Genomic DNA, 23,703 nt, shown 5'->3' on the forward strand with positions numbered 1-23,703 from the left:
TTTTCCTTGTCTATTATATGAAACGACACGCACTGACAGTTTTAACATTTAACTAGGTTATATTTCTAAAATCTCAGAGAACTTCGTATTTCCACAAAAACAAAATTGTTCATAAGAACGTCTCGCTTTTGCTGTAAGAAATCTGAGAACAGTATTTTTATGATTTAATTTCTCAATTTGAGTGGCAGATGAGAAACGATAATGAATTTTGTTTATACATATGTATTTCATTTTCCTGAATCCTAGAAATATAAACTGGCCCATTCACTACAAAAGCTGTTAACAGTTGAGACATAGTTAAAAAAAAAACTAAAGCATTATAAAGTGTCTTCTTCTCCTCTTTCATATAAGGCATTCTACAAATGACATACAGCGTATTTTGGAAAAAGACTTATTCCCCAACTATAAAAGAATTAACCGAAAATAAACTAATGTCAAAACCGAACGAAAAGTTTTCAGAAGTTATCGTCAAAACAAAAAGTAACCATAGTGGATCCAAGTAACTCAAGCAAATTTGACATTTGCTTAAGCCTCAACTATAATAGACTTAACCGAGCTTAAGCCAGCTTAAGGGAACGGACCAATACGCAGCCTTACATATATGTCACTAACCGTAATAGACGTTCTGCTCAGTTTCTTTAAATTTCGGTAACTTTCTCGCAATTAAGCAATAGCCATTTAAATGGCTAGATCCAGGTAAAATAATCTTTATAAAAACTAATTGCTCGTCCCGAATGCAATCTGATTGTAACGAACTGTCAAACTCTATTCGCGTTCCACATACCATCCACAACGAATAAATTGTTCGTGCCCAACCTAACCTCAAAATAAAAATACTATCGTTTTGTTTTTTGTGTGGAACATCGTGATTGGGGAAAATATGAAGAAAAGGGTAATAATAAAGCAGTATTCACATGAGCGCGACCAACGAACGACCAATGAATTACAAAATGTTAGTTTATATTTACAATTATACATACGTTTGAAGACATAATATTTCCAAACAAATTCTTATGAGCCTTGCACATGAGAGCGAACAACGAATGAACGAATGGACAAATGGAAACAAACGTGATTTTACACATTTCAAAAAGCCAATTTCAAACAAAAACACATTTAAATTATAAGAAACCAACTTATACTTATGCTAGGATAATAAAATTTGCATTTTGTTCTCTAAAACCAGACAATTTTGTGAAAACAATTTGGTAGTAACGAATTGCAGTGGGATTGCTACGAACTGTCAAACTCTATTTGCGTTCCACATAGCATCCACAAAGCAACGAATAAATTGTTAGCGCTCAACTTAACCTCAAAATTATACCCCTCTTGTTTTATTTGTTCAATAGGGTAATTATAATTTGACAATTCGTCGCTGTATACGAATAGAAATAAAACTCATGTGAAAGAAAAGTCAAAACATGCGAACATCCACAGTTCGCAGTTCGTAGCTCACGTGCAAGATGCTTTAGTTTTTTCTTAATTTTAGTTCATACGAAATGTCAAACTTTATTCGCGTTCCACATTATCCACACTTGCAACGAATAAAATAATCGCGCGTACTTAATTTAAAAAATCATTCTTGTTTTGGTTTTGGTGGTGAATGGTGTTTGTCAAAGTCAAACTTCATTCGCAACGAATTAAAAACTCTCATGTGAAAGAAACGTCAAAGCCGACGAATATTCGTTCATTCGTTAGCCGTTGGTCGTGCTGATGTGATAGTGCTTTAAGGGCTATTCACATGAAAGCGACCAACGAATGAACGATTATACTTCCATTTTGACATTTCTTTCAAATAACTTGTTTTAAAGATGCACAACAATGACTAGAAAAAAAATTGTGGGTTAAGGCGCTCGCAAATATTTTATTCGTTGAAGTGTGGATCGTATGTGGAACACGAATTAAGTTTGACACGTCGTTACAATCAGACTACAATTCGCGAAGAAGTATTTGTTTTCATAAAGTGCTCTTAGCTTACCTCAAGATTAATTTAAGCTATATTTCTTCTTATTTGTGTACACTATGTACAGAAGTAAGGTTTAAAAATAGTTTACAATTATATTAATTCATTCATTTGTCTTCCGTTAAGGGTCTTGCACATGAGAGCGAACAACGAATGAACGAATGGACGAACAAACGTGATTTTACACATTTCAAAAAGTCAATTTCAATTTCAAACGTATCAAAATGATCTGGATTTCCATGATAACTTCCATTCCATAAATAACATTCTGGCAATCCTGATTATTATTATTGTTATTTTAAGTATATTGACTGAGAATGTTATCTTTTATGTGTAGGAAAGAAACATGGCCATACTTTATGACACATATATTTGTATATATAAGGCTCCAAATATGATTATTTTAGTATTTTACAACTTATCTTATCACTTTTTAATTTTGTTATTAAATCATACGCTCAGCTTTTAGTATCATAGACTTGTTTTTATCTGTCATCTGTCAAAATATTGGGGTTGAAAATATTTGTCTTATACCTATTCTATTTGGCAAAAATACTATCAGTATTTTTTGCGATTGTAAGTCCATTTAGTAAATCTTGATTTTTCAGCACATCTGCACTACACACTGGTTTACAGTAAAGAACTCATGACAGCTGTCACTTGGTATTCGTATTTATAAACAAGAATGCAAATCTATTCGGTTTAAAAAATATATCATAAATGCCCGGCAAAATCCTCATTCAAACCCTCCAAGTGGGTGCCAGGCGGGCAATGATCACCACAGTAGTCCTGTGCGTTTTTGGCAGGATGGTGATTAGCTAAGGTTGAGTTGGATCGCTGAATTGTTGTAACTCCTCAATAGTGCAACGTTCGGAAACCCAATTTAATCATAGTTTAGAGGTTCCTAATTTCAGTGGTGGTGTGAGCGTACTAGTACGAAAACCGTGCCGAAGAATGAAAGGCTGGGGGATAAACCAGCCGTTAACGAGCTCTTTCGGATGCTGTGGCAAGGTCCGTCATATTTCTGCCTTACCCCGGCAAGCGGCTCTGCCGGGGCTGACCGTCTTTCCGCTTTACTCGTGGGAATAAAATGAAAAAATCTAAAAATAAACAAACAAACAAAACAATTATTAAACAAAAAAATCGCACCAAGGCTGCCAATGCGGTCACATCACCTGAAAAGGCTGTCGAGCCAAATCAGGTGTGTGAACGTGTTGTCAACCCTGTGGTTGCAACTAGTGGCGAGAGTCCTTCTCCCTCTACTAGCCGCAACATATACTTAAAGGAATTACCCGTCAGTGGAACAGCTGTGACGCTCGGCAGTCCCAATGGCGGAAATTCCACACCCCACCTCTTCCCCGCTCCTGCTAGGACGTCGCAAGCGACCCCAAAAAGGGACACCCCATCCGGAGAGACAAAATCTGCGACATGTGGAATTGACTCAAAGGGTGAGGGCACACCCGGATTGGCATCGGTAGCGATTAAATCTGGAGGTGGACCCACATCTGTGATACACGGACATAGTTCTGGGCCGGCCAAAAAGAAGTCCAAGAAGTCACAGGCCAATCGAGACCAACGCAACGCCGAAAGGATTCTAGCCGCAGTCGGTGTCATACCGGCGGCGGAAAGAACCCCAGAGCAAACGCGTAAACTCGAGTGGGCTAGTGGCTTTCTTAGCAAAAAAGCTAAACCGACCTGCGGCGACTCAACGTCAAAGCGAGATAGGTCTTTCGAGGGTGACAAGCCCGAACCAAAAAGGCAGAAGGTGCTTTCCAACAGCACATCAGCCGTCAACAAAGATCTCTCCTTCAGCGACGCGCTAAAGATCTACGACCAATCAGCCTATCATCCTTCCTTCTTAAAACCTTGGAAAGATTGATTGAAATTTATATCAGACATAATTTAAAACCATGTCTCATTTCCACAGCTCAACATGCTTACTCTAAGGGAAAATCAGTAGAATCAGCACTTCACTCACTGGTACGTACTATTGAACATTCCCTCGAATACAAAGAATATAACCTGGTAGCGTTCCTAGATATTGAAGGAGCTTTCAACAACGTCAGTTACCAGGCGATCACAACAGCAATGGATAAGCTGAAATTAGAGAAGTCACTCATAGATCTTATAAGTCTCATGCTCAAAAGCAGGACAATAATTTCTAACATGAGAAGTTTTACTACCACCAGATCGGTGAATCGGGGCACTCCCCAAGGTGGAGTCCTTTCGCCTCTTTTATGGAACATGGTAGTAAACGACTTACTTACAACATTGGAAACAGAAGGTTTCAAGGTGATTGCCTACGCTGATGACGTTGCGATATCCGTATCTGGGAAGCACCCCCAAGTTCTCTCGGAACTCCTACAAAATGCCCTAAACAGGCTAACTAAATGGGCTAATCAATGTGGATTGGACGTCAACCCACACAAAACAGAATTAATACTCTTCTCGAGAAGATATAAAATTCCTCAGATTAGCCCACCAAAGATTAAAGGAATACCATTAAGCTTTTCCGACCAAGCTAAATATTTGGGCCTCATTTTAGACAAAAAACTAAATTGGAAGGCAAATATTGATGAAAGAGTCAAAAAGGCTACTGTAGCGCTTTTTACTTGTAAAAAGGCCATAGGATCAAAATGGGGCTTCTCCCCAAAAATAACCCACTGGCTATACACTTCGGTAATCAGGCCGATACTCATTTATGGAGCCGTCGTATGGTGGACCGCACTGGATAAGATGGTAAATCTAAATAAACTCATTAAAGTCCAGCGGTCAGCAGGTATGTGCATCACAGGAGCACTTCGCACAACACCAACTGCAGCACTGGAAGTGCTTTTAAACCTAACACCACTTGACATCTTCTCTAAAAAGGTGGCTGCCAACTCATGTGTAAGGCTTAGAGCCACCTCTCAATGGACCAGTAACAATACTGGACATACAACCATTCTAGATAATTTCAGATCTATCCCAGATCGCTTAGACTATACCACCCCAAAAATGGTATTTGGTAAAAGATTCCATGTGTCCATCCCTTCAAGATCCTCCTGGGAAGAAGAGGGACCCCTGGAAGACGATGCGGTACACTTCTACACTGACGGTTCAAAGACCGATCACGGAGTTGGAAGTGGTATCTTTTCAGAACAACTGAATCTCAGTCTATCCTATAGACTTCCCAATCAATGTAGTGTGTTCCAGGCAGAAGTAATGGCGATAAAAGAAGCACTATCCTGGCTCAAAGAAAACGTTATATCTTGTAAGGATATACGTATCTTCTCGGACAGCCAAGCCGCTCTTAAATCTCTCGCGTCTGTCTCCACAAACTCTCGAACAGTCCACGATTGTCAATCATCTCTGAAGGAGATGACGGAACAGTTTAACATTCACCTCATTTGGGTGCCGGGCCACAGAGACATTCCGGGAAATTGCAAAGCCGATGAGCTCGCCAAAAACGGAACACTTCTGCCTTATGTTAGACAAAAACATAACATAGGAACACCACTTGCTACATGCAAATATCTTCTCAAGCAATATGCTTTAGAAACAACAAATACTAGATGGTCACGAAGTACCACCTGCCTGGCAACCAAGCAAATATGGCCAAGTATTGACTTAAAACGGTCAAAAGGCTTGATATCACTAAGCAGACAAAGTATAAGCTCTACAATTGGAGTAATAACGGGACACTGCCTCATAGGTAGACATGCTCTGAGGCTAGGGGTCTACACAAATGACTTCTGTAGAAGCTGCATGGACGAGGAGGAAGAGGAAACAGTCCAACACCTTCTATGTACATGTCCAGCACTCTCCATTAGAAGGAATTACTTTCTCGGTAATCCCTTCTTCGATAATACCAGTGAACTGGCAAATATTGACACAAAACGTCTCTCTAACTTTATTAAAAGCACAAAATGGTTTGTTTAAATTCATTACTCCCATGAGTAACCTCATTAGTGGTATCACAATGGACCCTTGAGGTCTACGTGTGTCAATGATATCTAGACAGCCACTCTAACCTAACCTAACCTATGCCTTAGTGTAGTAGTAAAATAACCGAGAACTGAGATTTACTACATGCGCCGTGTAGTACCGCTCCTACAAACAACTTATCGTACTAAACGAACACGCTGAGATAAACAAAAGCCATCAATTGCACCAACATTAAGATTACAGACTCGAGTAAACGTCAAAATTTAAGATATTAAAAAAAACAGCACCTTATGTCAGCTCAACGCACTAGGCTTTAGAATTTCTATTGCACAATTGGTTCATTTTTTGTGTACAACAATTACCTGTATTTCAGTTTCTCAAAATGTCACGTTTGACGTTTGTGCTTAAAAAAATGACTGCAGTGCGTATACTAATAAAAGCCGTACTATTGCTTAGTATTTGAAAAATGAATATGAGTAAGTTCATTAATGTAAAAATTCAGCAGTAATGCAAGATTTGCGTTCATAAATGTAAATACCTCTGAAGTCGGTACCTCTGTTAAAAAAAAAAACAGTTTGACAGCTGAAATGCGATCAAACCTGCAGTCATTTTATTTCTGTTGCCGCTCTGCGGGAAAATGTCAGAACAAGATGAGTAGATAAAATAATTGAATATTTATTAAATTTTTGGCAAAAAATAAAACCATTTGTTATTAATCAGTTGAAATATAATATTTATACTTTATAGAAATGAATGAATTTGTTACATTCAAAATATTTAAAATAAATCCTAATAAAAAACATTTTTATTTGACATTTCGAAAGAATTTTGTTAAGACACTAAAAAACCACAACCCGCGTAACTCAAAGAAAAAACTTAATTATTTCTGTCATACTTTTTTATAGGCGCCTAATTTGATGACATTTGTGAACTGGTTTTTGATATTGTATATCTGCCGCATTCTTGCAGTAGTTTTTCTGTTCATAAATGCATTGCATGAATTTTGTAGGCATGGCTTGTGCAACTAGTTGCATTTTTGAACTCGGCCTATATCTTAATTTAATGATCTGTCAAAACTATCAAAATTGAAAATTTGGAAGCAATTCCTACAATAATCCATAACTCAACAAGTTATGCTAAGAGTTTGTAAACGACGTTGTCCTAAGAAATTCGTTGGAAGGGATCGAGAAAGAACGCACATTATATTATAAAATAGTCCTTTTTGGCAATATCAAAACAAACATTCTATTTGATTGCGCATTTCAACCCTTCTGTGATATGGTCTCTACAGAACTTGACTACGATACGAATATCTTACAGATATTTAGTGAAGAGAGAGAAAGAAAAGTGCCACACCCGGGCGCCATTCTAGACTGTTGCGTCGTTAATGCTCCAATACTACTGTTCGCCTTTAGTTGGTACTTAAAATAAATACCGCGCCCTCTTACATATGTATTTTCTAAACAAATTCGACCCTGTAATGATTCCTACCAACCCACAGCCACCCATTTTAATGCAAAGGTGTTTAAACAATGATAAGAAGGAATTCATTTAAGCAACAAAATGCGCTTATTTGCATAAAAATAAAAACAAAAACCATCTCCCTGAATAAGTAGATATTTTGTATAGATAGCTAATTTAACCTCCTGTAGCACTGCAGCGAGGCGAACAGTTATAGCTTCGTATCTATAAGAATCGCGCAATTCTTTTGCTTATCTCTAATAAGCTAATCAAAATTGTCTGCTTCAGCTTCTGCTTCATTAATTTCTTCTTATTATTGAACCTAATTAGAATAATTCTCTCTTTTAAAATACACACCGCCGCCGCCACCGGCCACTGAAGATCTTTTCACCGGAGAATTATTTCGATGAAAATGAGAAAAAGTATGATCTCTCCCTTAAGAGCGCTAACAGTAATTCGAATTCAAGACTGGCGGGAATCGGAGGTGTTGAGGCGAACTTGTCTCTTATAGCCCGATACTCGGTGTAGTTAGGTCGAACATATTTTAAATAATTCAATCCCATACACTCAGTCTCGTGGTCTTAAATCGTTTAGTTCTTCACTTGAAGCTGCCTTAAATTAGACAAAACAAATCTATATATACCTGCTCGAAGCCCGTACAGCTGTAGCTAGAAATTTGTTTATTTTCTTTTTGGTTCTGGCAACCGGAAGATCTGTCGAAGAAGAAGTTAGATCCGCATTTTGTTGATAATAATTTGTGTGGTTGGATTTTATCTTTTTCGTGTGATCGCTGATCGGGTCAATCTTTTCTTTACCATGATGGAATGTGTTGGTGATTTGTTTGGATTAATGACGCTTTTAGCATTGCCACTGTTGGTTACGTGCGGTGGCGGCGGCGGTGGTGTTGTCAGGGATCGCAGTGATCATCACAGTGTATGCATTTTGAAACAATTTACTCGATTAAAAACAAATTTGAAAAAGATTTAAATATCTTTTATCTTACATATAGCTTCCTCATATTAAATGCAGCAAAGAGATAACAACACAAGGTGATCAGAACTTTACGTGGGACCAGTCGAAAAACAGCGAAACCAACCTAGCCATATCCGAGCCAGTTTGCTTGTACAAAAATGGCCAGATTTTCATAAGGGAATGTTCGAATGGCCAGTGGACACCGAAGAAACTACCCAAATGTGATCATGTGCCACAGACTGTTTGGAAGAATCATAACTGCCCCGAGGATCTAGTCCAGATTCCTGTGTATGGGAGTTCGAAACCTTTGTGTGTCAAGGTATCCAATCGAAGTGTGGAGTGGAGCGATCGGTTGTGCCTTGGATCTGATGTCTCGATCCTTGATCTGGATGATCGCGAAAGTGATGCCATCCACAAGTATCTAAGATCACTCGACCAAGTCGAAAGCTTCTGGATGCCGGTACAGAGAGCCGAGGGCAATAGATACAACCCACTTGTATGGAAGCTGCCTGGCAAAGAGTGGGGTGAAATTCTAACAAACTACAAGTACAATGAGCTTTCTGATAAGAACTGTTTAATTGCGGCAATAAATCCATTTTTGTTTGCTCTGCACATGAGTCACTGCAATGAGCGCCATCATTCTGTGTGTGTTTTTAAGCGTAAAAATCTGGCGATAAAATCTGTTTGTCCACAGAATTATGGAGCACTGAGCTATAAGCCAAACATCTGCTATGGCATCGAGTGGGATGTAGAACCGAATCAAGATGTAAGGCGATTGAGTGCCGGCGAGTACTTTGACAACCGCAATGCCATTCGTCAGATTCTCGATGTGATCGACTATGACGATAGTTTCTTGCTTAGTCCGGTGCATATAAATGGCGTGAGGTACGACTTGCTTATAAACAAAAAAGATAAGATGGAAATTGGACCGGGTTACCGTTCGATGCGATACTTGGGGGTGAAGCAGATGAAGATGGATCCGGGGGCGATGGTGGAGTTGTTTCTGAAATTCGATGCTGAGCTGGATGGTATTGTACTCACGGTGTATAATAGAAATTCTATTTGGAGATTAGACGAGAAAGACTATGGTTTTAAGTGTTTCACTAACGCCGATTCGGAAGCTACAAAATCGGTGAAGGTAAAGGATGTCATTTGGGAAAATTCCGACCAGACGAAGACCATGTACGAACTGAAACTCTATGGTGATGGCCCGGGATATTATTGGTGCGAAGCTCATACGGTCTATAATTTCACCCATGTGCTGTCGAAGAAGATAGTTGCGACAAGGAAACACAAAGGACACACCTTTTCTACGTTCTTCGATATGCCATGCGATGGGAAAACTTGTCAGATAGTGCACGACAGTAAGAAGGATCTTGGAAAGCAAGCTGAAAAAGCCTTAAAAACTTTGATGAATCAACCACGGGAAAAGGAAAAATTCAAGGAACTGAAGATTCATAGCGTACGAGTGATGAATATAGAATCCATCGATGAGACCCTTCAACAAATAAACCTCTTATGCCACATTTCAGCGTCCCTTAAAAACTCAGCTGTAGACGATAGTGATGAGGTGAGTAGCGAAGAAGACGACGAAGAGGAAGACGAACAAGGTGTTCGCCATGATACCGTGGTTCGTATGACAATCAGAAATTTCTTAAACGACATAATCAAACTGAACAATGCAAACAGTTCGTCGGTTAACAGCACAGAGTTTTGCTTCCCCGAGGCTTTATCGACAAACTCTAAGAATCAATGGCTGACAGCAACCCGTGGTGAAACTGCCACAACCAGAGATCTGTGTTTGCAATCAAATGGTCTCCCGATATCCAGAAAATGTCTTGGAGACTTCCTCTACGGAGCGATGTGGGACACAGTAAACAGCAATCACATTTCATGCATTCACAACATTCCTCCAAAATTGATAACCAGCCATCTCTTTCGCATCGATCATTCTAAGAGACCCAACAAAGATCCCGAAAAGGCGATGAAAGATGTCAAAGCTATGATCCGAGACAATTTCAATCATCTTATCCCAGCTGACCTTTTCTACTTGGGAAGAATCGTGCGGAGTATCACAACTAAAGTGATCGCATTGCGATCAATGGCGAACACAATAGATCCATTCTCGTTGTCAGCTTTGAGCGTACAAAGTTTATCAAAAGCTACAACTAGTGACATTATAAGTGTTTACAATCATTTAATGAAAGTAAATGCAGACGTTATAAAAACTTCAATTAGATTGAATTCAACAAACATCCTGCTTGACGCATTCGAGAGGCTAATTGATGAGGTTTCAACAACACCCAAATTAGGGGTGACAGGCACGAGCAGCGACAACAACGATGCGATTGGTCAGAGCGATCTTGGTGTAGTCGAAGTGAGGGATGATGAAGACGAATTAATTGAAAGCATTAACTATCATGATGGTGTAGTAGTTCGGATTACACCCAAATTGATTGTGTTCGTCATAGATCCAAATGTGGCCAACATAACTGGGCTGGCTTTTTATAAGTCTGCAAGTGATAAGGACATCTATCGAGGTGCGATAGAGGATAACAGTTTTAGATTTTTACATTCTAATCAGTCCGTGGAGGAATTGCTCGAGGAGGATGATCTTCAATTTGCTACATTCTTCCCGCAAACTTTGCTCGATAATTTAGACGAGATATCTATTTTAGCGAAGAATCGGACTTTAGACGATCTTCCAGATCCTCGAATTGTCATCAAGATCTTCACAAACGATAGACTCTTTCAAGAAGACCGTGATGTAACGGACAAGAAAGTGTTCAGCAAGATCATTTCGGTGTCTGTTCCAGGACATGAACGAGATCTTCCTGAGCTTTTACCTCTGATAATGAGAATACCTCCGGATAACAATGAAACTGAAGCCAGTTGTCGCTATTGGGACTACAACACTTGGTCTAAGGATGGAATAGTGTTTCTGGGAACAGCAGAAAATGACACCAACTTAGTTCGGTATGGTTGTTCTCACTTGACACCGTTTGCCCTTCTTATCGGGGGAACTTACAATCTGACAGCTTCATCTGACAACGTCATCGTCAAGGACATTCATCGAGAGGCATTGGACATCATTACTCTCACAGGATGTTCCCTGTCATTGATTGGAATTATAGGAATTTTCATCACAGCGCTTATATTTCAAACATGGCGAGAGAAGGCTTCCTCAAAAGTTCTACTACAGCTATCGCTGGCCATTGCTCTGCAAATGGTCCTCTTTTGCTTCGTCAACACCGAGGATTACACCTCGCATCTGATATCAAATCACATATTCTCAAGTTGTGTAGCTTTGGGAGCTTGCTTGCAGTACTCAGTGCTGGTTCAATTCTGCTGGATGATGATCATAGCCTATCTTCAGTTCATGAGATATGTCAAGGTCTTTGGTAACACTCGGCCTAAGCGGTTCTTTATAAAGTCATTTATCATTGGATGGGGAGTGCCGCTGATACCGGTACTGTTGGTAGTCCTGCTCGATCGACAATCATACATTCCACGTGAAAGTTCCGGATCACCGATCTGTTATCCGACCGGAAGATCACTCTATCTGGGAATATGTTTGCCTGTTGTTCTAGTGATCGTTGGAAATCTTGTAATCTTCGTTGCGATCATCTATAATATAGCTTATGGGCCAGCAGCGATAAGGCATCATGACAAACGAAAAGCAAAGTCACAGATAAGGGTGTCAGTTTTGCTGTTCTTTTTGCTCGGATTCACATGGATATTTGGCTTATTGACCGCCATGAGAGCTGGCATCATTTTCTCCTACTTGTTTTCTATCACGGCAACAATTCAGGGATTTGTGTTGTTTGTGTATTTTATACTTTTAGATCCTGTAACGAGGAGCATGTGGACGGGATTTTTGGGAAGGTATTGTGGTATCAAAACTGAGAAGAACTCTAAAGATACCACAACTTCATTTTAATGATCTAAATATTCAAACAGGGTACCTCTATACTTTCATCTCAAAAACAATTGTATTAAAATGCCATAAACAGTACAGCAAGGAAATTTAATTTTTAAAATATTACGTTACATTGTATTTATTTAAATTTCTATTAGATTTGTAAGAACTTAAGACAATAGATTGTTATTCCTTTAATTTTGTTGTAGACATTCGTCTTTTTATGTTTTGTATTTATGTACTTAAAATTTATTAATAAACATAAAAAATTAAACAAATTTGAATTTTAGACAAGCCACAATTTCGGATCTTCTCCAATAGAAAACAATTGGTTACTTGCTTGATAAAACTCAAAAAAAAAGGTAAGATGCAAGGATAAGAAAATGTACTCTAATTGTGGTCTTATTTTGGGATCGAAGTTCAGGACGTCACATTTTTTGACACTGACATCTGAAATTTAAAATAATCTAAGGACAGGTTTAGACAACATAATGGACGACATTTGCTGTCAACTGCATTCTTTGAAAGCACATTTTGAACAAGGAATCTTGTTAGGTTTTCAAGCGTCATACATTTCAAACTCGGGACTTTACGTCACCAATCTTTACCTTAAGTTGATCGTGCAAAAACTACCAAAAAAAATCCTCAGCGAGCTACAAGTTCACCAAGACTTGTAGTTTGTATTGTTAAGAATTACTTCTTATATCTTTTCCAATTTGACAAGGAACCATTTTACACAAGACATAAAAATAGATGCACAATAGTTGAGCAACGAGCAGTTAGTTTATTAAGACTACAATTTTAAGAGATATTATTGTGATCTCTTTCATTCGAACAATAAGTTTAAAATCTATCTTAGAAAAAGTCTAACCGATCACAAGTTTGGCGGTTTCGTTCAAAGCCAACAAACCCCACAAAATGTCATTTCTAATTCTGGAAGAAAATATAACATTTTTCTAATTTTGAATCCAGAATCGACCAGAAGCACTTAAACATTGGCTGCGTTCATTCTCACAATGGATAGGTTATCCTGGATACTTGGATTTTAAATGCCTTGCTGAACGAGGTTAATGGCTGAAACACAAACACGCTTCAGCTTCGGCTTCGCCTGACGTTTACGAGTTCAGCCATAGGGATTCAATGCGTGCTATCACAATGGAGCTTCGACCTCACGTTTAGTTTGACAATCGTAAGGAAAAGAACGTAATGTAACGTAATGTGACTCCAAACGGAAGCTCTAGTTCAATTATCTGAACATTTGCTTTGTCTGACAGCTCATCAGCTGTAAAAAAATGTCAACAAACAAAATACTTGCTCTTTGGAGGGATGAAATAATAGAAATGTCATTCAAAGCAACCTCGAAGCAGGCCTAACGTAACGCAGGCGAAGCCAAAGCTGAAGCGTGTATGTGTTTCAGCCATAATTCCTATGAAATCTGAAACACAAACACGCTTCAGCTTCGGTTCCGTCTGCGTTACGTTGGGCCTTCCTCGAGGTTGCTTTAAATGACACTTCCAATATGACATTTCTAAAATGGCACTTCTTTCATGAGCAGCTGTTATTTTTTCTTAAAATAAAAAATTATGAGGGAAGTAGCTTGCATCCCCTATAATAACCAATGGGAGTGCCTCCAAAAGCAAATGTATTTTGTTTTTTTACTTTTTTACAGCTGTTGAGCTGTCAGACAAAGCAAATGTTCAGCAAATTTAAACAACAAGGACAAGGAAAGGACCTACAACAACGAACGTCTTGGTCAAAACGTCACAATCGACAGACGTAACTTTGAGGTAGTTCTGCTTTAAACACAGAAAACAACACCAGCGCTGAAATCAAACGCTGTGTCCCTATATTATACCTTCATCATCACCCTTCTGCTATGCGGTCCAGCAAAATGGACTATGACAAAAGCAGATGAAAGTGACTTGGGTCGTTTCGAGTGAAAAGTTCTTCGCGTGATCTACGGTCCCGTATGCATAGGAGGTGAATGGAGGAGAAAATGGAACGACGTGCTTTATGAGTTGTACAGTGATGTAGACTTAGCCAAAAGGATAGTAGTCCAAAGACTGAGATGGCTGGGTCACGTAGAGCCCATGGAAATAAAACAACTTTCAGCTATTCACAAATAATAAAAAACATATTATGGGTGTAAATAGGTCAATACAATTTGTGATGGCCTTAAGCAGTATTCACATGAGCGCAACCAACGAACTACAAATGAATCACAAAATGTGAGTTTATATACATACGTTTGAAGCCATATTTCCAAACAAATTCTTAACAAAACGATAGCAATATAGTTTCTATTTGATTTATAATGCGTACTTTTACTTTTCAATATCATATATTAATAAATTTAAAAAAAAAAAAACAAATTTATTCGTCGCGAGAAAAATTGTAGTTGATACGAACTGTCAAACCTTAAGTGCCTTGCACATGAGAGCGAACAACGAATGAACGAGTGGACGATTTTACACATTTCAAAGAGTCAATTCTAAACAAAAACACATTTAAATTATAAGAAACCAATTAATACTTATGTTAGAATAATAAAATTTGCATTTTGTTCTTTAAAACAAGACTATTTTGTAAAACAATTTGGTAGTAACGAATTGCCGTTTGGTTGCTACGAACTGTCAAACTCTATTTGCGTTCCACATACCATCCACACTGCAACGAATAAATTGTTCGCGCTCAACTTAACCTCAAATTTATACCACTTTTGTTTTTTTTGTTGAAAAGGGTAATTATAATTTGACAATTCGTCGCTGTCTGCGAATAGAAATAAAGCTCATGTGAAAGAAAAGTCAAAATATGCGAACATCCAAAGTTCGCAGTTCGTAGCTCATGCGCACGATGCTTTACTCGCGTTCCACATTTTCCACACTCGCAACATTATTTTTTTAGTTCATTCGCGACGAATTAAAAACTCTCATGTGAAAGAAATATCAAAATCGACGAATATTCGTTCATTCGTTAGCCGTGAATAGGGTTTTACAAATCTATAATCCATATCTTTAAAATTAAGTTTATATATTTATAGTTTTTCATAAAAAGGTTGAACAAATCTTAATGAAACTCTGAACCATTTACATTTGACAGTAAGAGTTTTGAAATATTTTTAAAAATATAAAAATATTTTTTTCCAAAATTTTCAACAGATAGTTAAAATGTAGTAGGTATTCGAAAACTATACGCATTAAATTCTAAGTTTCTTAAAACTTTAAGTATATCTGTACCTAGATTCAAATAAAGACTCATAACTTAGGAAAATTTCCAGAAACAAAGAAAGACATTTTTTATAGATTTTGTTTTTTTATGAAAAAACGGACTGTTGGATTTTTATAAAAAAAAAAAACTACTTAACATCGAAAACAATATTTTCTGTGAAATAAAAAGAGTTTCAAGACAATATTTTTAATTTTTAAATGCTTTTTGAGTCGAAAGTAAATTTTTACCAAGTTTTAGTATTGTTTTTTTGTTAAGTTTTTATTTTTTGTAAAAAAAACTGTCAATAATATTTTTCTTAAAATTTTACTGAGTGTTGACAACAATATTTCTTAATAGATAAAAGTAGTTTAAAGCCAATATCTCAAATTGTTGAAAAGATATTCCAGTCGGAAATGAATTTTTACCAACTTTTATTAATTTTTTTGTTTAATTTTTTATTTTTTGTAAGGAAACTGTCGTTTCGATTTATGTCATTATTTTTCAGAATGTTGAAAACAATATTTCTTGTAAGCTAAAATTAGTTGAAATCCATAATCTCAAATGTTTGAAAAGATATTTGAGGCGAAAATCAATTTTTACCAACTATGACTAATTTTGTTTTAGATTTGTATGTTTTATTAAAAAAAAAAACTGTCAAATCGATTTTTCTAAGAAAATTTAATGTTAAAATTGGTTGGATTTTTTTCAAAAAATATACTTGTTTGGTATCACGTTACAATACATTATATAAAATTTAATTCAAGTCTCTAGCGTCATTGGTTCGTAAGATATTTAGGGTTAACAATTGTCACCTTTTTTTTTAAACTGCTATGGTAAAAAAACCACCCACGCAATTTTCTTGAGAGCCCTTTCCGAATCTTTCTGCATTATTACATGTATGATAAAATTTTTTAGAAGTCGATAGCGCTTATGGTTCTTGAGCTATGGACGACGAAAAAACGTCGCGAATGTACGAACTTACGTTCACACACACGCACAGATATCTTTATAAAAATCTTTTATTTCAACTCTAGGGACCTTGAAACGTCGAGAACTGTCCAAATTTTCAATTTGACAAATCGGACCCATTACAATAACTCCTTATGGGATGTTAACTAGAAAGTGAATATTTGTACAATTTATCTGTTCCAATAGGTTTTAATGACCTTTGTGATTTGCTTTTTAAATTTTGAAAAGATAGATAAGGTTTTTTGAGGCTATCTTAGTTTATGAAGTAGTTTTTTTCCAAATGAATTCTTGTTGATTTTCTAAAACTACAATACTCTTCAATATTTCCCAAAAAAGTTTTTAGATTTCCCCTGTCCTAAAAAAATATCAGAGAAACTCTAAGCCATTTGAACTCAAACGATTTTAAACAGAAAAGGAAAAACTGTTTATAAGTAATTTGTCCTTCTTCTAAACCATTCTGTTATATGAAGTTTTTGAAATTTATTAAAAAATTTAAAAAAAAAATTTGAAAACGGGTAATGTTTTAAATTCGAGCAGACAATGAAAATCAAACTTTGGATTCACAATCAGCACTAAAAATTTACTCCAAAACTTTTTGTCAAAACTATGAAACCATTAAATTCAACGTTTGCTTAGAACTTCAAAAAGAGCCAATTAAAGACTAATAACTTATTTTAATTTTCATAAATTATGTACGGTTCTAAAATGAATTAAACTGTATCTGGCAGACAAAGATTTGTACTTGTCAAAATCATCATAGTTTAAAAAAAAACTGATGTGATAGAAAAATGGTAAGGCCCTCGAGCTTAACTTCGTTACAACTAAGTACAGATATATCTTCTTTAGCCGTACCACGTGAATGTGGAATGCCTTAACACACTCTGTTTTTCCCAATCATTTCGATATTCAGAAAATCAAAACCAATGTGCAACCCCGTATCTCTTTCCTAATGTTCCTGTGTCTCTCCGTAGTAAAGATAGTAATATCTTCTTAAGTGTGCGCTTATAATAAAATTAAAGCCGATATTAGAATTATTCAGGAACACTTTGTTTTTTTAAAAAAGTATTGTTTTTTTGTGTGACACACCATGGTTCCTAAAGCTGCCGCTACAGCCACCGCCACTTTATTTGGGCAATATTGGCGGTGAGCTAGCATTCTCAGATCAATTGATAACACACAGCACCATTTCTCCATAGCACGTTCATCGAAAAGAGTTGGCTTGAACCCTCATAGTTGCAAAACCTTGATATCTAGTTGACATCGTTATGTCAGCATCCTTTGAAAAAAAAACGGCTTAGAACCTACCATACATTTACTTTTGGTATATAGAGTTGTGTTTTCTTCAAATAAATGAGGACTTTGACCAGATGAATAATACTAAATGAAGTTTTCATATAAAGTTTGCGTGAAAGCGCCGCGATTCCGTAATGTAAAAAAGTATAATTTTCCATCATGAAAACATGCATCCCTAAGAAATAATTGCGAAAATAAATGAATTTTAATTTTATTTCGATTTGTTTCCTTTTTGAAATTTTAAATTTGCTTTTAAAGTCAGGACTTTTCTTTGAAAATAGGGTTTGCCTTTGGACTTGCAGACACAATTTTGACATTGATTTGATTGATTTTACGGAGATAAATTTATGTGGTTTACCAAGTTTATATCCAGGTTTATTCCCGTTACATGAATGTCTCTTAATTAGTTTTAAATGTTTTTTTTTTTAGTTGTGGATTAGTTTAAGGTTACGTTCACAGTGTCTTCAAAGATGTCAAATCCCAATTATTCAAAATGGAAATGTCAGATTAATTCAAATCAAAGAAAAATATCATTGATTTACATCACAATTGAATTTAAAAATCACCGGAAAAGTTTTATGATAGGCCTGTTTTCCATTAATTAAAATCAAAAAGCGAACAAATCTATTTGATTATGAAAAAACTAATCCTTGATTAATTTAAAGAAGATATCTACTTAGATATGTTATTTAGATGAAATAAGTTGATTTTGGTTTTATATTCTTTCTCAAAACAGTTATCACTTCACTTGACCCAAAAGACATATCAAGTTTAAGCTTTAATATTGTAATAAAGGATAAAACTTCCATTTCGGGTCCGTTTTTTAAGATTGATAGGTACCTGTTTCTAGGTATATCCAATAAAAATATATCCTGTAGACTTTTTCACTTTCACTATTCTTATGTATTTATTTAGCTAAAGTATCGCAAGGAAAAAATTACAAGATTTAAAATATATTTACAAAAACGTTTTGCAACTTTATTTGTAAAACCGAACCGAACCGACACGACTTGACCGCTGTTTTCAGACTGAATATTTTGTAGACGATCTTTTCAATCTTTCCACTCTAGTTTGGTTTGATAGTTAGTGTTTTTGATTTCCTCGAGTAGGTGGTTTGATTAAATAAAAAAAGAAAAACGGACATGTACATCGGTATTGTATTTTATGAGCGAGCTTATAATATGATAATTCAACTATTATTCAATTTAAAAAATAAGTCTTTAGGCATCGTATAATGCACCATTGCTGCTGGGGACAATGTGACGCGACGACGATGATGTTGATGACAGTGAGTGGTTAAATCCCCATTTTATTTTTTCGTTTTTTAAGTGCATGATGAACTCAACTCGACAATAATTTGTTTTATTTATTTATTTTTTTTTATTACATTATTTACGTATCTTTTCTTTCGCAATGGCAAAGTTCATAGTATAATTTTCAAAGACCGAAGGAATTCACCTCTTTGGAACATAAAAATGAGATTTTTATTGCCACCTTACTTCTAATAGAGATAATGGACTTTGAACATCCAACTTTTTAAATTGTTAAATGAGACATGAGAATATGTTCCTATGACACGTTTTTGAGAGTATAAAACGCGCCACCTGGATATTAAAAAGTTCAACTATTCTACAGCTGTAACAATCTTGTTAATTCCACAGTTGTATGGGTGTTTTCATTGACAACTATTTAAATAATTTTTATGAATGAAAGTTTGGCTTCAATTTGTAATTGCCATCGATCAATTCTACGTCAAATTGATGTCAAAGCACAATTTCGGCATTTTGTAGTGTTTAGGAAGAACGAGTGTATGAATCTGGCAAATTTAAACACAAACGAAAAATTTACTCGATTCATAGCTGCAATGATTTTGTACTTACTTGCTTAAGGTGGCGCTACAGTCCTGTGTGAACTAGGGCCTGACCCAACAAACTTCTCCATCTAGCTCAATCCCTAGCTAGATGTCTCCAGTTTCGCGCTCCAAGTTGGGTAAAGTCACTTTCCACTTGTACGCGCCACCTGATCCGCGGTCTTCCTCTACTGCGCTGTCCTGTGGTTGTGGATTCGAAGCCTTTCCGGGCCGGAGCATTGGTTTCCATGTGCTCTACTGCGCTGTCCTGTGGTTGTGGATTCGAAGCCTTTCCGGGACGGAGCATTGGTTTCCATGTGCTCTACGTGACCCAGCCATCTTAGTCGTTGGACTTTTACCCTTCTGGCTAAGTCTACGTCGCTGTACAGCCCGTACAGCTCGTCGTTCCATCTTCTCCTTCACTCCCCTTCGATGCCTACTAGACCGTAGATCACAGGAAGAACTTTTCACCCAAGGTGCTTTCATCCTCTTTTGTCATAGTCCATACTTCTGCACCGTATAGCAGAACAAGGATGATAAGGGTTTTATATAGCGACACTTTGGTCCCTCGAGAGAGGACTTTACCACTCAATTGCTTTCTTAGTCCAAAGAAACAGCGGTTAGCAAGAGTTATTCTGCGTTTGATCTCAGCGCTGGTGTTGTTTTCTGCCTTTACAGCGGATCCTAGGTAGGCTAGGATAGTCCTTGACTATCTCAAAGTTACGTCTGTCTATGGTGACGTTTTGACCAAGACGTCGGTGTTGTATGTCCTTTCTTGACGACAGCATGCACTTTGTTTCCCATTTTTGCCGCCTCTGCCTCAATACTCGCAAAAACCCCATTGACATTACGCTGACTTCTTCCGATTATGTCAATGTCATCAGCATATGCCAGTAAACAGAAAGATAGTGCCTCTAGTGTTGACGTGTGAGCTCTGCACTATTCTTTCAAGCACGATGTTAAAATCACATGACAGCGGATCACCTTGTCTAAAACCTTTTTTGACATCGAAAGGTTCTGTTAAGTTGTTTCCAACCTTTATGGAGCAGCGTGAATTCTCCATGGTCATCCTGCACTAACGGACGAGTTTGGCAGGGATGCCAAAACTAGATATGGCTCTATACAGCTCGGCCCTGTAGATGCTGTCATATGTGGCCTTGAAATCGATGAAAAGATGGTGGGTGTCGATTTGGTGTTCTTGGGTTTTTTTCAGGATCTGCCGTAATGTGAATATTTGATCGACTGTGGACTTTCCTGCTTTAAATCACAATGATAAGGACCTATCAGGTTGTTGACGATGGGCTTAAGACGTTCATATATTACGGCAGAAAAAATTGTATAGGCGTTGTTAAGTAGACTGATTCTTCTATAGATGGTGCAGTTTAGATGGTCTCCTTTTTTCAGGATCGGGCAAACAATACCGAGGTTCCATTCATCGGTTATGATTTCTTCAGACCATATCTTACAGATAAGTTTGTGCATGCTCCTAACCAACTTATCTCCAGCTGCTTTAAAGAGCTCGGCATTTAAGCCATCCGCTCCAGCGGCTTTATTAGAATTCAACTTTGATATGGCAATCTTTACTTCGTCTAAGTCGGGAGGACGGGATTGTTGGCTTTCGTCGTCTATATTGAATGGATCATCCTACCTGACAGTGAAAGTGGTCCTTCCATATCCTCAGCATTGACTGCGGTTCCACTATGATGTTTCCACTTTCGTCTTTGCAGCCTTCGGTTCTAGGTTTATGTACCTGTGAATTTCGTTTCACCTGTTCATAAAACTTTCGAACTTCATTCCTGCTTTTAAACCTCGCAACATCTTCGAACGCACGCTTCTCATGTCGTCTTTTTTTCCTTCTGAGAAATCGGGGTTCCTCTCGCCTCTTTTGCTCATAGAGCTCATGAGCAGCTCTCGTCCTTTTATGCAGCGCCGCTTTGCGTGCGTGTTGCTTCGCTGCATTTACCTGCCGACATTTCTCATCAAAGCAGGGGTTCCTTGTTGGTTGCTGCTTGACCAAGCACATCAGAGGCGGCTTCTCACATTGTGTTGGGGGCAGAGAACTTCGAGAGAGGTTATTTGTAATTAGATCGGAAAAGGGTTTGGCGATCTCTGGCGATTGTAGCCGTTTGACGTTGTACCTTCTCCCAGCACATCCCTGTTTTGAGTCTGGAAACCCGCAGTGCTACCTTTGCTGCAACAAGTGGTCCGAGTCGATGTTAGCTCCTCATAAAGTTCGTACATCTATGATGCTGGAAGCGTGTCTGGCGTCGATCGCAATATGGTCAATCTGGTTGACGGTAGATTGATCTGGAGAAGTCCAAGTTCCTTTGTGGATGTTGAGGTGTGAACAACGCGTATCTATGAGCCTGTATCCGTTGTCGGAAGTGTTGTCGTGCAGGCTGGCTTCCCTTCCCAGATTGGTATTAAAATCGGCCAGGACCATTTTAATATCGTAACTGGGACACTGCTCATATGTTTTGTCTAAGAGCTCGAAAAACATATATTTGGTGTTATCATCGTGGGCGCATATCAGGCTAATGTTGCCGAATGTAGCCTTGGTGCGTATGGTCATGAGGCGCTCATTGATGCACCTATAGCTCAAGACTTCTTGCCTAAGTCTGGCTTCATGCCGAAGCCGCATCCAAATTGTTGGTTTTCGTGTAAGCATCCAGTTTTCCTGGCCACGTAGAAGCTTTCATAGTTGCGAAGCATCAACAAGCCTCGGATATGGACGGATTTACTGTTGACAACCAACCAAACGAAATAAGGACAACGAACTATGGATATGTACGTGGAATGTTAGGCCCCTTAATAGAGTTCGTTCAGACGACCACATTGCGGAAGCCCTAAACTGCTGCAAGGCAGATATTACCGCCATCCAAAAAGTGTGATGGGATGGACCGGGCAAACGCAAACTAAAAGACTGCGATGTAAAGTACGCTGATTGCTACCGAGAACAAAGGCAGCGTCTATTTGGGTGTGGATTTGTTGTTGGAACTAGACTCAGGCAAAAAGTCTTGAGTTTCAACAGTGTGAACGAGCGCATCACAACAATCCACATCAAGTTTAATTCACCAACCGAAGTCTGATATGCGCGCATGGCCGAACAGAGTAGAAAGATGAAGACACCAAAGATTTTAACGCTAAGTAGGAAAAAAAGACATCTTTGGCGGCAAATTCGGGAGGAGATAGCCTGCACGACACCACCTCCAACAACGTAATCAGGCTGATCGATTTCACTGCAGGGCGAGACGTTTTGGTAACTAGTACGCAGTTCCCACATCTTGATATTGACAAGAGGACATGGACATCTCCTGATCAATCAAATGTCAACCAGATTAACCACATTCCGATCGATACCTGATAGGTCCATATAAGTGTGGCTTCAAACCAGCAAGTTCCAACATCGACCAAATATTCACATGCAGATCTTGGAACAAAACCAGTAACTTTAAATCGATACCCACCATCTCTTTATCGATTTTAATGCCGCGTATGACAGCATCCATAGGGAAGAGCTCTACAGAGCAATGTCTAGTTTTGGCATCCCTGTCAAACTTATCCGTTTGTGCAGAATGACGATGGAGAATGCACGCTGCTCTGTCAAGGACGGAAAATATCTTACCGATTAATTTGATGTCAAAAAAGGCTTTAGACAAGGCGATGCACTGTCATGCGATTTCTTCAATATCGTTCTGGAAAGAATTGTGCAGAACTCAACCATCAACACTAGAGGCACAATCTTCCAAAGGTCCATCCAATTACTCGGATACACAGATGATATTGACATAATTGGAAGATCAAAGCGTGATGTCAGTGGACCGTTTTTGAGCATTGCGACGGAAGCGAAGAAGATGGATTTAGTGGTCAATGAGGGCAAGACCAAGTATAGGCTGTCATCAAAAAAGGACATTGAACAACGACGTATTAGACAAAACGTCACCATGGACAGCTATGACTTCGAGGTAGTTCAGGACTTTGCCTACCTATTCACCGCTATAAATTCAGACAATGACACCAGTGCTGAAATCAAACAAAGAAAAACTCTTGCAAATCTCTGCTTCTTGGACTTAGAAGGCAATTGAATAGTAAAGTCCTCTCTCGAGCATCTAAAATCACCATCTATAAGACGCTCATCATCCC

At 37.9% G+C, this 23,703-nt stretch overlaps 2 protein-coding genes across 2 annotated transcripts in view; one reads left to right on the forward strand and one right to left on the reverse strand.

Moving 5' to 3' along the window:
• The window catches only part of LOC129953674 (aminopeptidase N), a 46,162-nt gene extending 27,416 nt beyond the window's left edge, over positions 1–18,746 (reverse strand). Inside the window, exon 1 of the mRNA XM_056067004.1 lies at positions 18,552–18,746. The gene's annotated coding sequence lies outside the window, so the exon portion shown is untranslated. The remainder of the gene's footprint in view (positions 1–18,551) is intronic.
• Positions 7,870–12,543, forward strand: LOC129953673 (uncharacterized). Its single transcript, XM_056067003.1, has 2 exons — positions 7,870–8,284; positions 8,361–12,543. The coding sequence occupies exons 1-2, from the start codon at positions 8,168–8,170 to the stop codon at positions 12,261–12,263; spliced, it is 4,020 nt and encodes a 1,339-aa protein (XP_055922978.1). The 5' UTR covers positions 7,870–8,167; the 3' UTR covers positions 12,264–12,543.
• Positions 18,747–23,703: the final 4,957 nt, after the last annotated feature.

Source organism: Eupeodes corollae, chromosome 1, assembly GCF_945859685.1.
Source record: "Eupeodes corollae chromosome 1, idEupCoro1.1, whole genome shotgun sequence".
Lineage (NCBI taxonomy): Eukaryota > Metazoa > Arthropoda > Insecta > Diptera > Syrphidae > Eupeodes > Eupeodes corollae.